The sequence below is a fragment of the Camelina sativa genome, chromosome 10 (genome assembly GCF_030686135.1).
Source record: "Camelina sativa cultivar CO46 ecotype springtype chromosome 10, ASM3068613v1".
Lineage (NCBI taxonomy): Eukaryota > Viridiplantae > Streptophyta > Magnoliopsida > Brassicales > Brassicaceae > Camelina > Camelina sativa.
The window spans coordinates 22,887,337-22,902,319 of record NC_141889.1 but is presented as its reverse complement, the minus strand read 5'-3'; the positions used below and the strand labels follow the sequence as shown (position 1 = coordinate 22,902,319).

Here is a 14,983-nt window from a genome sequence, read left to right as displayed (position 1 = left end):
GAAAAAGAGTTTTTAGCTTCATTGGTTGTTTGTGCAAACCACTTTGAAAAGGCTAAGAGACATGGACAGATTCTTTCCACAAGGAAGGAAGGCGGAGCTGAGTTTATCTCCATTATGGAGAAGCTTAGACGCCAATGACCCTTGAGGTCAGATATGATTTCCACCCAAAAGAAATAATTGTCGTGCGTCCTCGAAAAACTCACCAGACAAGACGCATGTAACGGTCCAAGATATAATCCTGCTGTCAACCAAATCCGGTGAGAGGTTTCTTCTTAGGTCTTAAAGTGATGACACTCTTAACTTTTATTTTGTTGTTTACACTCTTTGCTTGACTTGTATTATCTTGAACTGGACAAACACGATTACGTACTTCTTAAAAGATGATCATGTTCTTATCTAATACTTCAAAATATGATCTTCTTAGTTCTTAATTTCCCATTGATAAAAAAAAACAGACGACATCACCATGATCAATCTTTCTCCATCTTTGTTGTCATAAGCAATCATATGTATGCTCTTTGTGATTTCCTCTTATGTTTTTTTCAGTTGATGAACCTTTCATGCATTGCACTCCTATGTTTAGATGTGGTAATCAGACATATCTCTATTATCCCTTTTGAACACCTGATAGAGAAGAGTGTGGTCATCCGGATTACAAGGTCAACTCTAGTGGAAGATTCGGGGAGTTTAATATATCCTCGGTTAGGTTCAGAATCCTTGAGATGAACTATTAGTCTTGTATTATAAGGCTTGCCAGAATTGATTATCTCAACAATCTTTGTCTTCAGTACCCTAAGAAGGAAACAATCAACCAACAAATCCTTCCATTTTCTCCGGATACCGAGTTGTCAACTTTTTGTTACAACTGCTCTGGTTCAAAGGTAGATGTTCTTCTTAACGGTTACATTAAACAGCTCGAGTGTAAGGATGATATTGGTGTGTGACGTTACTTTTTCTCGTCCCCTTTGCATTCTGAGAATAGAGTTATGTTAGATAGCTTAAGTGTGCTGCTAGATGACAATCTATGCCCAAAACTCTCGGACTTTGGTATTGCTAAGTGAGAAAAGAGAAAGTATCATGTCATTGCTAGACACAAGAGGAACGATAGGCTTTATCGCACCAGATATGTTTTCAAGAATGTATGGCCGAGTCTCCCACAAATCAGATGTTTATAGCTATGGTGTAATGCTTCGACCACCACCTCTCAGTGGGTCCCATGTCCAATCCCAGTCCATGGGTCCACCTTCCTTAATGGACCTTACGTCCTCTCACTAGGCTCGTGAGTCCATCCATATCCGACGGTCGGTTTGCTACGTACGGGAGGTTTTAAAGACTTGTTACGTCCCTACAAATCACCACATGATCTTTTCATGTGTTTTGTCCTCACTCGCACAGTTCTAACAGTTATTTCCCAGAAGGTCACCCATCCTAAGACTACTCCATCATAAACACGCTTAACTGTGGAGTTCTCTCAGTACCCTTGACCGAAAAGATAAATGCACTTTGGTGACGTAGATGGCCAAATCAATTCTTTTAAACATTTCCACAAGTCTCTGAAACCGGGGAGTCACAATTCACCTCCACTAACAGATAGCAACGTCCTCGTTGCGCACCAAGACCGTCACCCCCGACGGTGTGAGCCCACTCGACTCCACACTCGTTTGAGTTCGGCTCTGATACCACTTGTAACGCCCAGACCGCCACCTCTTAGTGGACCCCATGTCCAATTCCAGTCCGTGGGCCCACTGATAACTCTCTAATTTACATGTTTTAAGCATCCCTTTTTGTCCATGTTTTGCATTGATTTTACCCTAACCTTAGTATTTTTAGGTCATTTACTGTAGGAATCCACATTTAGGCGATTTACGGTGTTGCATTCTTGCATTTGCATATTTTGAGTGAAAACAGGTGCTTAAGAGCCAAAAATGGGGAGAAACAAGGTCAAATCCGAGCATGTACCCGAAGGAGCTATGGAGCAGGAAAGTCCGAACACCAACCCGATCAAAGAGGATCTAAGAACAATCTGAGGACCTACCCGAAGAGCAACCCGAGCTCATCCTCTTGCACACCATCGAGCAGACCCTCGGGCAGAACTGGGAAGCTAGGGCTAATGGGTTTCCATATATCAACCCCCCTCTTCTTCCTCTCACCCTAGGACGCCACAGACCCTCAAACTAGAGAGCAAGAGCTTCTCGGAGAGATCTTGAGCGACTCAAACACTGCAATGCAATTTTTGTTTATCTATGTTTTTATGTTTTCTCTATCTATGTCTTGATCTGAGTAGTGAAGTAAGATTTCTAGGGATGGGATAGACGATTTTTTGTTCTTGATCAGTTAGGATGTCTTAGCTTGGTTTTTTATGTTTTATAAATTCCCTTCTAGATTGGTGTTCTTAATGCTATCAACAGACCGAGAGATTGAGATTAGATCTAGGTTGTTTTACCATCGAGAGGTGTAGATGAAATGCTTGAATCAATCAATGCTAGAGATTTACTCACTTAGCCTAAGAGATTAGATGAGTAAGGGGTTTATTGACAATAATGAATCGGTTTGTATTGCATGCTTGGTCATGTTTCTCCAACTAGAGTTGGATAGGGAAGTGATTAAGGTTGATTGTTTCTATCATGAGAGTGTTTTAACAAGATTTTAGAGATTCATTGTCTAGGGAATATTTGAACATCTTTTGAAAGCTTCCTCCACTTGCTTGAACATTAAATTGTCTTGCTTATGGAATTTGAATACTTGCTCATGGTAACTCTAAAATCGGGTTAACACACCATTTTTACCAATCTTTTCATTTAACCTGATTCGTTTTCCCCTACCCTTGAACCCAAACCTTTCTTTCAAACCTTGTATTGAATCGTTGAGTGAGGCCTTTTTATTGTGCTATAGGTTGTGAAACCTTGAGAGCATTGAGAACGACAAAGAACTGGCTCTTGATTTAGCTATTAGGATCGGTTCTGAAAGATAGGTGGTTAGCATGGTTATTTGGGGTTGGGTTGAGGAATAAAAGAGAAATTTAGGAAGGAAATCCCTACGGTTCGATTCAAGTAGCTCTAAGTCTCTAAAAATAAAAAGAGAAAGATCTTGCTATAGTCTCCTAGAAAAGAAAAAAAATAGGAATATTATTAGGAGTTTAGCTTAGAAAGAAAAAGAGAAAAAGAAAAAAAAAAAAAAGAGAGAGAGAGCTAGATATCTAAAGATTATACCTTAGGGATTATAAAAAAAGAATTAAAATCAAGGATGTGGGTAGTTTTATTCTAGGGGGTTTGATAAAAAAAAAAAGAGAGAGTGAATGAGAAGAAAGGAGTAGATTATCAAGAGCTAAGTTTTGTATGCCCTAATTGTTCTCAATCTTTAATAGTTTTCATAACTGTCTAGCATTCCTTCTTTTTAGAGTAAGCCACCCAAAGAAATTGTTTAAAAACCACCCTACCAAAAGTCTTACCCTTGAAACCAATTGAGCTTGATTCACCTTCCATTTGCAAGAATTCGCCAAACACTTTAATAATGAATATGAAAGAGATGTTCTTTGGAATTGCAAGCCCTTGTTGTTAGTTGGAGGTTGAACTAAATCGATGCTTGGTGATAAGCATAGAAAAATATTTGTAAGTATGTTGATTGATCTTAGCACCATTAAACTATCTTTAAGGACTATAGCTTGAATCCTTCGCTTAGCTCAAAAGGTTATGAGTCCCATTTTAAAACCGCACCCTCCTACTTCCTTTCTAGAGGACTAGCAAGATTTAAGTTTGGGGGTCTGATAACTCTCTAATTTACATGTTTTAAGCATCGCTTTTTGTCCATGTTTTGCATTGTTTTTACCCTAACCTTAGCATTTTTAGGTCATTTACTGTAGGAAACCACATTTAGGCCATTTAGGGTGTTGCATTCTTGCATTTGCATATTTTGGATGAAAACAGGTGTTAAGAGCCGAAAATTGGGAGAAACAAGGTCAAATCCGAGCATGTACCCGAAGGAGCTATGGAGTAGGAAGAACAGTCTGAACACCAACCCGATCGAAGAGGATCTAAGATCAGAAAGAACAATCCGAGGACCTACCCGAAGAGCAACCCGAGCTCATCCTCGTGCACACCATCGAGCAGACTCTCGGGCAGGACTGGGAAGCTAGGGTTAATCGGTTTCCATATATAAACCCCCTCTTCTTCCTCTCGCCCTAGGACGCCGCAGACCCTCAAACCAGAGAGCGAGAGCTTTTGAGAGAGATCTTGAGCGACTCAAACACTTTCTCTACTTTGTTAGGATTTAATTTCATTTCTTTTTGCATTTTTGATTCTATACTCTTCTACTCTACTTCTATTTTTAATGCAGTGCAATTTTCGTTTATCTATGTTTTTATGTTTTCTACAATGAGATCTGAGTAGTGAAGTAAGGTTTCTAGGGACGGGATAGACGATTTTGTATTCTTGATCAGTTATGATGTCTTAGCTTGGTTGTTTTTGTTTTATAAATTCCCTACTAGATTGGTGTTCTTAATGCTATCAACAGACCGAGAGTTTGAGATTAGATCTAGGGTGTTTTACCATCGAGAGGTGTAGTTGAAATGCTTGAATCTATCAATGCTAGAGATTTTACTCACTTAGCCTAAGAGATTAGATGAGTAAGGAGTTTATTGACAATAATGAATCGGTTTGTATTGCATGCTTGGTCATGTTTCTCCAACGAGAGTTGGGTAGGAAAGTGATTAAGGTTGATTGTTTCTATCACGAGAGTGTTTTAATACTATTTTAAAGATTCATTGTCTAGGGAATATTTACTTGAGGCATATAGGACATCCATATTGGTCAGGAACACTTAGGAGTCGATTACCCTATCCTTAGGAGCTTTCGTATTTGGATTGTTTACATTTTTATTCATCACTCGATCCCTTACCCGAACAAGTACACGATCTCCTGCTTCGAGTATACCTTCGAGCTGTTCTTGCTTCCCTTCTTTACTCGATCACTCTACCCGATCCTTTACTCGAATGCTTGCATCGAGTGCTTAGGTCGTGTGGTTCTCATTTAATCGCTTTCTTTTGTTTATTTTACGATTGTTAGATCAAACCCATTTATTGCTTGGCTTGACTTGCTTGTTTCTGATTGCATCTTATCTGTTAGCATAACAACCATTTGGATTGATAACCCTTTGTACTACAATTGCAGAGGGAATTGATACCCTGGGTGAAAAGCCTACTATCACCCACCTTCTTTAATGGGCCTCACGTCCTCTCACTAGGCACGTGAGCCCATCCATATCTGACAGCCAGTTTGCTACGTCCAGGAGGCTTTAAAGACTTGTTACCGTCCCTAACAGCACATGATCTTTCCCTGTGTTTTGTCCTCACTCACACAGTTCCGACAGTCACTTCCCGAAAGGTCACCCATCATAAGACTACTCCAGCATAAGCACGTTTAACTGTGGAGTTCTCTCATACCCTTGACCGAAATGATAAGTGCACTTTGGTGTCATAGGTGGCAAAATCAATTCTTTTAAACCTTTCCGTAAGTCTATGTAACCGGGGTGTCACATATGGAGTGTTGGTCCTCGAGATGATCAGAGAAAGGAACAAAGAAACAGAAGAAACCGCGACTTCTAACTCAAGTTCAACGTATTTTCCAAATTGGATCTATAAGAATCTTGAGAATACATATCATACATGGAAATTTGGTGAAGAAATAACTGGAGAGGAAAAAGAGACTGCAAAGAAGATAACCCTGGTGTATTCAGCCAAGTCCATCAAACCGTCCACCGATGAACAGAGTAGTTGAGATGATAGAATGAAGTTTGGATGCTCTTAGAGTCCCTCCTAAGCATTCTTTACATATTTCTACATAACATCTTCTCTCGAATTTTCTTCGCTCTAGTCTTAGAAGAGAATTCCAACAACTCTGAGGTATTTATATGATCCACAAGTAGAAAATCTATTTCTGAGACTCCATCATATACTTGTTGTGTAACCATGCAAGAGAAAGTTATTTAAGAAAATATTTTTTATGTTTAAAATCATATACATTCGTTTCAAAACTTTCCCTTATACTACTTAAATATCCAAAAGTTAACAGATTGCAAAATAATTGTTTGGTTTTGTGTAAGATTTAAAATAATTGTTCCGAATTTGGTAGAACTGATAAATAATGATTTTTGATACCTTTCTTGTGGTCAATTATATGATAGTTAGGCCAGTGAAGGCTAATGGCATCTCCATCGGGAGTTATTTAGGTTAGGCTCTTGTGTTTAATGCAATTAAAAATAAATCAGAAATGGTAAAATAAACAAGAGGTGCCTCTTATTTAAGACGTTTAAGAGGCAACTCTTCGGGTGACGTGTCAATAATTTGTTGGATGAAGGTTTAAATTATATAAAATAATATTTTGTTCTTTTTTTTGTTCCTCCTCCTCTCTCTCCCTCTCTCGACGCAATTGGACGAGTTTGTCTAAAAATCAGAACGACGCCGGGTCTCAACGGCGAGTTTGGTTCAGCTAATCGGCTTTTGGATAACCAAATCAGAGAGTCTCCTTCCTTCACCAGTCGCCGCTGCTGTTAAGGTTTGTCTTTCGAAATTTGGTTCTTATTTCCTTCGCCATGAATCCATACTTTTTATAATCCATACTTTGTTTAATCTTTACTCCAATTGCAGATTGGCTATCATCATATTGATTGTGCTCAGATGTATAACAACGAAAAAGAGGTAGAAACCACACACATGTATTGTTTGAAATAACCAGACTCAAAAAAATCTTTGACTTATTCATTGATTCTAAAAGATTGTTTATTTTCAACTTTGATTGGTAATATGTGCATTTGGCTTGTCAATGATCTGTTTTTCTTTGTTACATTCTCAATATCTTGAATTTTGTTGTTGCTTTCCTCTGTTTCTATTTCACAGATTGGGGCAGTTCCGAAAAAATTGTTTAAAGCCAATGAACTGAAACATGAGGGGTTTTTCATCACCTCCAAGCTCTGGTATGATTTGATCATTGACAATAAGTGTAGCTTTAATCATTTTGAATTTACAGGTTGTGTATTGTCATAGGTGTAAGCAATTATATGTAGTGTATTAATTTTTTGATATAGATTAGTTCAGGCTTGAGTGTTGTATTGATTGCTTTGTGTCTCTTTTTGTTTGGCAAGTTGAAACTATTCTATGTATTGTTTACTATGTATTGTTTACTATGTATCGCAGAATTTTTTTATGATTGGTATAAGCATTAGAGTTTTTGTTTGTCTCTCTTGCCAAAACTCTAGAGCAGTTGGTTTTTTTGGCTTTTCACTATCAGCGACTGTTATTTATATGTTGTGTATAGTGCTTACCTGAACACAAGAGAGATCAGTTTGAGTTGTCATGTAAACTGGAAAATAAATCTTATTATATAGAGATGCTTTTGAACTATGCATGGATTAGTTCATGTCCTCTTTATCCAAAATTATCTGTTTTATGAACAATGATTGGGTCTAAAGGCTTTGTCAACAGAAAGCTAGAAAATAATATTTAAATGATGACATATCGAATTATGGATCTGCGGATTCCATAAGTTTTTCTTATACGTTAACAGATTCTCCACAATGACTATTGACTAGTAAGGAAAGTTTTTTCAGTTTTGGGTGAGTGCAAAACATAATTAAAAAAGTGAGGAGAAAAAAGTCTCTCGTCAATGAGACATAGACTCAGAAACGTATGATTTAAACTCACCAAGTCTTTTGTATGTGTGGCTTTCACGCTTGACTTGCTCCTTCAACATTACCACTTGCTTCCTTTTTTCAATTTTTTTTATAGTTTATGTTTAATCGCTTATCTGCTCAGCCTAAGCCAAACTCATCGAAGACTAAACTATTCAGATAACAATCATGTTCTCTCCAGTACTCTGCAGATTCTCTAAACCCGATTCTTTTCTGGTCTTGCTCTTTTTCTTGACCTTTTTTCACCAGCTACCTTGTGCTTTAAGTAAAGGAGAGGTTAGGTTATGTGATACTCTGTTTCAGTGTGGGAATCTCACAGCCGGTTTCCCTTTCTGGGGAGGGGGTCGACCAGAACCATGTGGTCATCCTTCTTTGGTGCTTCACTGTCACGAGAGCAAGACTTCCCTGATTATCTCAGATCAGATGTACCGTGTTCTCCAAATAGACAATTCATCTAACACTCTTAGACTTGCGAGGCAAGACTTTTTATATGAATCATTCTGCTCTGCTACATTCACCGGCACAACGTTGACTTCTGAACTCTTTGAGCTTTTGCCAGACTATAAGACCCTCTTTGTTTACTACCGCTGTAACCCTACATATCATAATCCCACAAATTTTTCATGTCCAAATATTGGTCTTGCCTCGGTGCATCAGGATAATAACTACCATGAACACTGTAGCGCGAGTTTCGACATAACTGTTCCAACGACTTATGATCTGGGCGAGGATGCTTTGAATTTGACCCATTTAGGAAGTGTACTAAGATATGGATTCAAGGTGAAGCTGAAGATTGATGAGAGACTGTGCCAAGGATGTCAAACCAGTGGTGGAATCTGCGCCTACCGTGTAGCAACTTCTGTTTGCTGCAAGACAAACTCGTCATCAGAACAAAAATGCACTTCAATGAATATGATCCCATCTAGATCTTTTGGTAAGTTATCCGAATTCTTAGAAAACAAAATTACAAATTAGCCTCTAAATACAATTTGTTTTTTTGTATTTTCAGTTGTCTTTTATATTAAATCAATTTATAAAAGATTTAATTGTGTCTCTGATATGGATGCTCTTTGTGATTCCTTCTTGCTTTGTTTCTCTGAATCTTCCAGCTAACCTAAGTTAATATGAATCTCAATTTCTATCTGTATCTGATTTGCTAATCTTTTCCTTTCCTCATCAAGCTTTCTTTTATATGTACGATTCTAAAGTTCTGTCTTGACTATTGAACTGACGTTTGTTTCGCTCATGCAGGTCTCTCCAAAAAAGCGAAAATTGGTACATGTCTCCTTCTATTTTTCAAGGGAAACTAATTTCAGTAGACTAACATACCTAAGTAATAGCATAATCTTATAGAGGTCTTGTCATTTTGTTTGTCTATAGGCATCGGATTTGCTAGTGGATTCTTTGGTACCAGTCTTTTCATAGGATGTATGCTCTGTTTCATCATCCGGAGAAGAAAGAAACTGGAAGCTCAAAACACAAGAAAAGAATTATCAACTACACTGCCTTACTCCACCAATACAATGTCAAACACTCCAACTATGGACTTGTCCCTTAACGGTCTAGTAGAAATGAAACATTACAGTTATGAAGAAGTGAAGAAAATTACAAATTCATTTTCAAACACGGTTGGGAAAGGAGGATTTGGAACTGTCTATGGAGGAAACCTATACGATGGTCGCAAGGTTGCGGTAAAAATCTTGAAGGACTTTAAGAGCAACGGTGAAGACTTCATCAACGAAGTCGCAAGCATGAGCCAAACATCTCATGTTAACATTGTTTCCTTACTTGGATTCTGCTACGAAGGATCCAAAAGAGCAATTGTGTATGAGTTTCTAGAGAATGGGTCTCTGGATAAGTTCATATCTAGCAAGGAATCATTAAATCTGGATGTGTGTACACTATATGGAATCGCGCTGGGCGTTGCTAGAGGACTTGAGTACTTACATCATGGGTGCAAAACAAGGATTGTGCATTTTGACATCAAACCACAAAATGTACTGTTAGATGACAATCTCTGCCCTAAAGTCTCAGACTTTGGCCTTGCTTAGCTCTGCGAGAAAAGAGAAAGCATGATGTCTTTGCTCGACACAAGAGGAACAATAGGTTACATCGCACCTGAGGTGTTTTCAGGAATGTACGGCAGAGTCTCTCACAAGTCCGATGTTTACAGCTATGGAATGTTGGTCCTTGAGATGATTGGAGCAAAGAACAAAGTAACAAAAGAAACCGCTGATTCCAACTCAAGTTCAGCTTACTTTCCAGATTGGATCTACAAGGGTCTTGAGAACGGAGATCATACATGGAAGTTTGGTAATGATATATCTAGAGAGGAGAAAGAGATTGCAAAGAAGATGACCCTGGTGGGTCTATGGTGTATTCAACCATGTCCATTAAATCGTCCACGGATGAACAAAGTTGTTGGGATGATGGAAGGAAGTATGGATACTCTAGAAGTTCCTCCTAAGCCTTCTTTACATCTTTCTGCAGAGCCTCTTCCAGACTCCTCTTCACTCTCAGTAAATAATTCGAAATACTCTGAGGTATTGATATGAGCCACAAGCGGAAAAACTATTTTTGAGACTCATATACTTGGTCTAATTATGCTAGAGAATTTTATTGTAGAAAAGATTATGTATAATGAATCTAAAATGTTTCAAAGTGTATAGTTTTTTCTATGTGAATTCAATATCTAAAATCTGAAATGTTCTATTTTTTCTAAGTTGTGTTGAGTTACAACTTACAACTTACAAATATCTCTTCAAATGAACATATAAAAAAAATGGATTTGTGGGTTACATAAGTGAGACATACGTTAAAAAAGATTCTCTTCACGGCATCTAAAAAAGAAAAAAATGTATATGTCACTCTCACTCATGACTTGGTCCTTCAACATCTCCAAGTCTCCCATGTTCTTGTTTTCTTTAATAAAACTTTTTCACAATGAGTTTATTTAACAGACAGAGAAACAAGAAGAGTTAAAATCATAACGTAAGATTTACCTTTGAAGATTCGATTATGTTTTTCTTAGCTGAATTTACTCAAAAATTATTTATTAGTTATAATAAAAAAAAAAACGTATTCTTAACAAAAACAGACCTTACATCTTCTTGTAAATTTTTGTTTAATAGTTTTACTAATCGTATCAATTTCAAAATATAGTTACAAAAAGTGATGAATTCTCAAGCATTTAGGGTTTAGTTCGGTGATATTGGCGAAAATTGTGGACATCTAACGAAATGTCTCCAACTTTTCATGCATACAATTCTCTTTCTTTCTTCTCTAATCGATCATTCACAATAACTGATTCTAAAGTCTTGGGTAGCAGTAATCCGGATAATGCATATATTTTGAACACGGTATCGCATGCATCATGCATGTAATTTGTGCCACGAATTGTTTTGCCAGTGAGAGAAAAACAAATAAAAATAAGAAAATATGACCAAGTCTTTCTCCCTATTGATGGCCGTGTAGAAGACGTTTATTGTTGGGTGTTGTTATGAAGTCTTCTCCCTATTGATGGCCGTGTAGAAGACGTTTATTGTTGGGTGTTGTTGTGAAGTCTTCTCCCTATTGATGGCCGTGTAGAAGACGTTTATTTTGTTTAATCTAATTACAAAAAAAAGTTCAATCAATCTTGACTAGGACAAACACGATTCCACTTGCGCTTAGTTGAATCTTCATATTCATCGTTAAGGCAATGAAAAAAACAGAGGAGATCACCAAGATCAATATTTCTTTGTCTTATACAATCATATGGGTTCTATTTGTGATCCCCACGAGTGTTTTATCAGTTGATGAGCGTCACATAAAGTGCACTCCTGGGTTTAAATGCGGCAATCATACAGAGCTCTATTATCCATTCTGGACAGCTGATAGAGAAGAGTGCGGTCACCCGGATTTCAAGGTCAACTGCAGCGGAGATCTTGCCGAGTTTAGTATATCCTCGGCGGTTAAGTTCCAAATCCTTGAGATGAACTATGAGTCTCGTATAATAAGACTTGCCAGAAAGGATTATCTCAACAATCTTTGTCCCGAGGACTCTGAGAGCGCACCAATCAACCAAGATGTTCTTCCATTTTATAAAGACACTGAATTGCTAACTCTCTTCTACGACTGCCCTGTTCCAACTGTAGATTTTCATCTTGGTGATCACATTAGTCAGCTGCAGTGTGGGGATGATACTGATGAGAAAATTTACTTTATGAGAAAAGAGATCTCATCTTCACAGGAGTTGGTTGGAGCAAAAGAGGTTAGGTCATCCTGCAAAAAGACCATCGAACTTCCAGTTTCTCGATCTGATCTGAAAACAGCAGAGATAAATCAGAGTCCGGAGACTATAAAGAAAGCTCTTGGTAAAGGGTTCGAGCTTAGATTCAACAGTGATTGTTCCCGATGCGTAAAATCAAAGGGGGCTTGTGGATATAATCAGCGCTCGAGAGAATTCGTTTGCTATTGTATAAATGAGCCACACAAGCATTCTTGTGGAAATATGGGTAATGGGTTCTTTCATAATATATTACTTTCTTTCTGATGACCATTTATATATATTCCCATTAGTTTGAACTGACATTTTTCTCATGGTATATTATTCATGCAGGTCTCTCCAAAAAGGCGAAAATAGGTATATGTTATATACCTTGTTAGTAGTAATAGAATAAATAACGATTCTTTTCTTTATTTTTTTGTCTCTAGGTATCGGATTCAGTTGTGGATTACTGGGTGCAACTCTTATTACCGGATGTTTGTTTTGTTGCATAATCCCAAAGAGAGAAACTTCACATCATCCACGATCAAGAGACCATAACCTAAAGGCCTTAATACAACTGAAGCAGTACAGTTATGCAGAAGTAAGGAAAATTACCAAATCATTTTCAAACACGGTCGGGAAAGGAGGATTTGGAACTGTCTATGGAGGAAACCTCTACGATGGCCGTAAGGTTGCAGTGAAAATATTGAAGGATTTTGAGAGTAATGGTGAAGATTTCATCAACGAAGTGGCAAGCATGAGCCAGACATCACATGTTAACATTGTTTCTTTGCTTGGTTTTTGCTATGAAGGGTCCAAAAGAGCAATTGTGTATGAGTTTTTAGAGAATGGATCTCTTGATCAATTCCTCTCTAAAAACAAGTCACTGAATCTAGAGGTGAGTACCATATACAGAATCGCACTAGGTGTTGCTCGGGGGCTTGAATACTTACACCATGGCTGCAAAACAAGGATTGTGCATTTTGACATCAAACCTCAAAACATACTATTAGATGATAATCTATGCCCTAAAGTCTCCGACTTTGGCCTCGCCAAACTCTGCGAAAAAAGAGAAAGCATCTTGTCCTTGTTAGAGGCGAGAGGAACTATAGGTTACATTGCACCGGAGGTGTTTTCAGGAATGTATGGCAGAGTCTCTCACAAGTCAGATGTTTATAGCTATGGAATGTTGGTCCTTGAGATGATCGGAGCAAAGAACAAAGTAACAGAAGAAACAGCAGGTTCCAACTCAAGTTCAGCTTACTTTCCAGATTGGATCTACAAGGATCTTGAGAACGGAGATCATACATGGAAATTTGGTGATGATATATCTAGAGAGGAGAAAGAGACTGCAAAGAAGATGACCCTGGTTGGTCTCTGGTGTATACAACCATGTCCATTAAATCGTCCACCGATGAACAGAGTTGTTGAGATGATTGAAGGAAGTTTGGATGCTCTTGAAGTCCCTCCTAAGCCTTCTTTACATTTTTCTGCAGAACCTCTTCCAGAATCTTCTTCGCTCTCAGAAGAGAATTCAAACGACTCCGAGGTATTTATATGATACACATGTCAAAAACCATGCAAGAGAAACTAATTTAATAAAATGGTTTGTATTTTCAAAATCTAAAATGTTACTAAGTATATCTTTTTTATTTATGATGCATATTACAAAACTTTCCCTTAGACTACTTAAATATCCAAAAAATGTGAAATTTTAAGTCTCGTTAACATATATTCCAAAGTGATTTTTAGACTCATATATTAATTTTGTGCATGTATAATTTTTAGACTCTTGTATGTATTACTAAGTAATATAATTTTTTAGACTCATGTATATTCCAAATCTAACTCGTTGCTCGTCGAGACTTTTCTTGAATATATGTTTAGTTAAAATAAAATCTATTACTCAATTGGAGTTTTGACCCGTTGCAATTTTTTCTTTATCGATGGAACACTTGATATTAAAAAAAATTAAGTCAGAAAATATGTGGAAAATACAATTTTTAATTATAAAGATGATATGATGATTTATTTGTTTCAAAAAGATAGAGTCATATAAAAATGAGAGGTGAACTATAATAATTAAAAATAAATTAATATGATAAATTAGATTTCAAATCTTATATTTCTTATTTTGATTGGTGATTCTATTTTTTGAAAATTAATAGTGTATTTTTCGTTTTTTTTATAAATTATCCAAATTGTATAAATTATTATTTTAGATTTTTACGCTCAATAACTGTTATTAGTTCTTTCTTCGGAACATATATTTCTATTGGCATTCTAATGTAATAAACTATCCTTTATAAAGTTTATTATAAATGATTAAGGAGATTTTCTTATATATTCTTGATTAAAGTATAATATTGTGTTCTTTTTACCTTCATTTATAAATATTACAGAACATTGGCAACAAAGATATGGTTAAGGTCGTTGCATAAAAAAAAAAAAGTTATGGTTAAGGTCTAGATACATGTCCTAAGAAAAGTCTCACCACTTTATCAAGTCAACTAAAGTCTCCCCTTTTTTTCTAAAACCATCTTTAGTGGAGTGATATATTATGGTTTCTGTGGTTTTTAACATGTATAAGGAGTTTTTTGAGTCTTTTGATTTGTTTTCTAGGATGTTTTTGAGTCTTTGCAGGTTTTTTAGGACTTTGGCACATAAGGAGCAAAGTGGAGCAATTTGGATCATTTTGGAGCATAAATATCGAAGAATCAATTTGGACTCGGATCAAAACAAGGGCATCGATCGACACCACTTAGGAGCATCGGTCGACACCCTCTTCAGCCGATGAAGAATCACAAATTTGGAAGTTTTACAAAGTTGCCCGAAGTTTTCCTAAATTACAACACAAGTCCCTGACGTGTTTTAGGACATATATTTAGTGTTTTTGGGTTTTAAAAAACCCTGAAGTTTTATTCTAGCAAGTTTTATTTTCTGCAACTCTGTGAGATTTTGAGAGCTTCTAGTAGAGAGATCTGAACTGCTTTGAGAGAAGAATTCATAAACTCCCTCTTTACTCTTTTAATTTTAATTGCTTATTATTCAGAA

General features: G+C 36.9%; 2 protein-coding genes across 6 annotated transcripts; both read left to right on the top strand.

The window, feature by feature from the left end:
* Window positions 1–6,244: 6,244 nt before the first annotated feature.
* LOC104719492 (LEAF RUST 10 DISEASE-RESISTANCE LOCUS RECEPTOR-LIKE PROTEIN KINASE-like 2.1) lies at window positions 6,245–10,399 on the top strand. 3 transcript variants are annotated; one of them, XM_087470510.1, is made up of 5 exons: window positions 6,245–6,548; window positions 6,641–6,691; window positions 6,890–8,614; window positions 8,932–8,955; window positions 9,061–10,399. In XM_087470510.1, the coding sequence occupies exons 3-5, from the start codon at window positions 7,849–7,851 to the stop codon at window positions 9,729–9,731; spliced, it is 1,461 nt and encodes a 486-aa protein (XP_087326636.1). In that variant the 5' UTR covers window positions 6,245–6,548; window positions 6,641–6,691; window positions 6,890–7,848; the 3' UTR covers window positions 9,732–10,399. The 3 variants fall into 3 exon arrangements, with proteins under 3 accessions (XP_087326636.1, XP_087326637.1, XP_087326638.1); XM_087470511.1 differs by having other exon boundaries at window positions 6,319–6,548; window positions 6,890–6,966; XM_087470512.1 differs by lacking the exons at window positions 6,245–6,548; window positions 6,641–6,691 and having other exon boundaries at window positions 6,992–8,156; window positions 8,338–8,614.
* Window positions 10,400–11,207: 808 nt separating this feature from the next.
* On the top strand, window positions 11,208–14,983 carry LOC104719491 (LEAF RUST 10 DISEASE-RESISTANCE LOCUS RECEPTOR-LIKE PROTEIN KINASE-like 2.1). 3 transcript variants are annotated; one of them, XM_087470509.1, is made up of 4 exons: window positions 11,208–12,176; window positions 12,281–12,304; window positions 12,376–13,478; window positions 14,573–14,983. In XM_087470509.1, the coding sequence occupies exons 1-4, from the start codon at window positions 11,381–11,383 to the stop codon at window positions 14,579–14,581; spliced, it is 1,932 nt and encodes a 643-aa protein (XP_087326635.1). In that variant the 5' UTR covers window positions 11,208–11,380; the 3' UTR covers window positions 14,582–14,983. The 3 variants fall into 3 exon arrangements, with proteins under 3 accessions (XP_087326635.1, XP_087326634.1, XP_019086129.1); XM_087470508.1 differs by having other exon boundaries at window positions 14,552–14,983; XM_019230584.2 differs by lacking the exon at window positions 14,573–14,983 and having other exon boundaries at window positions 12,376–13,602.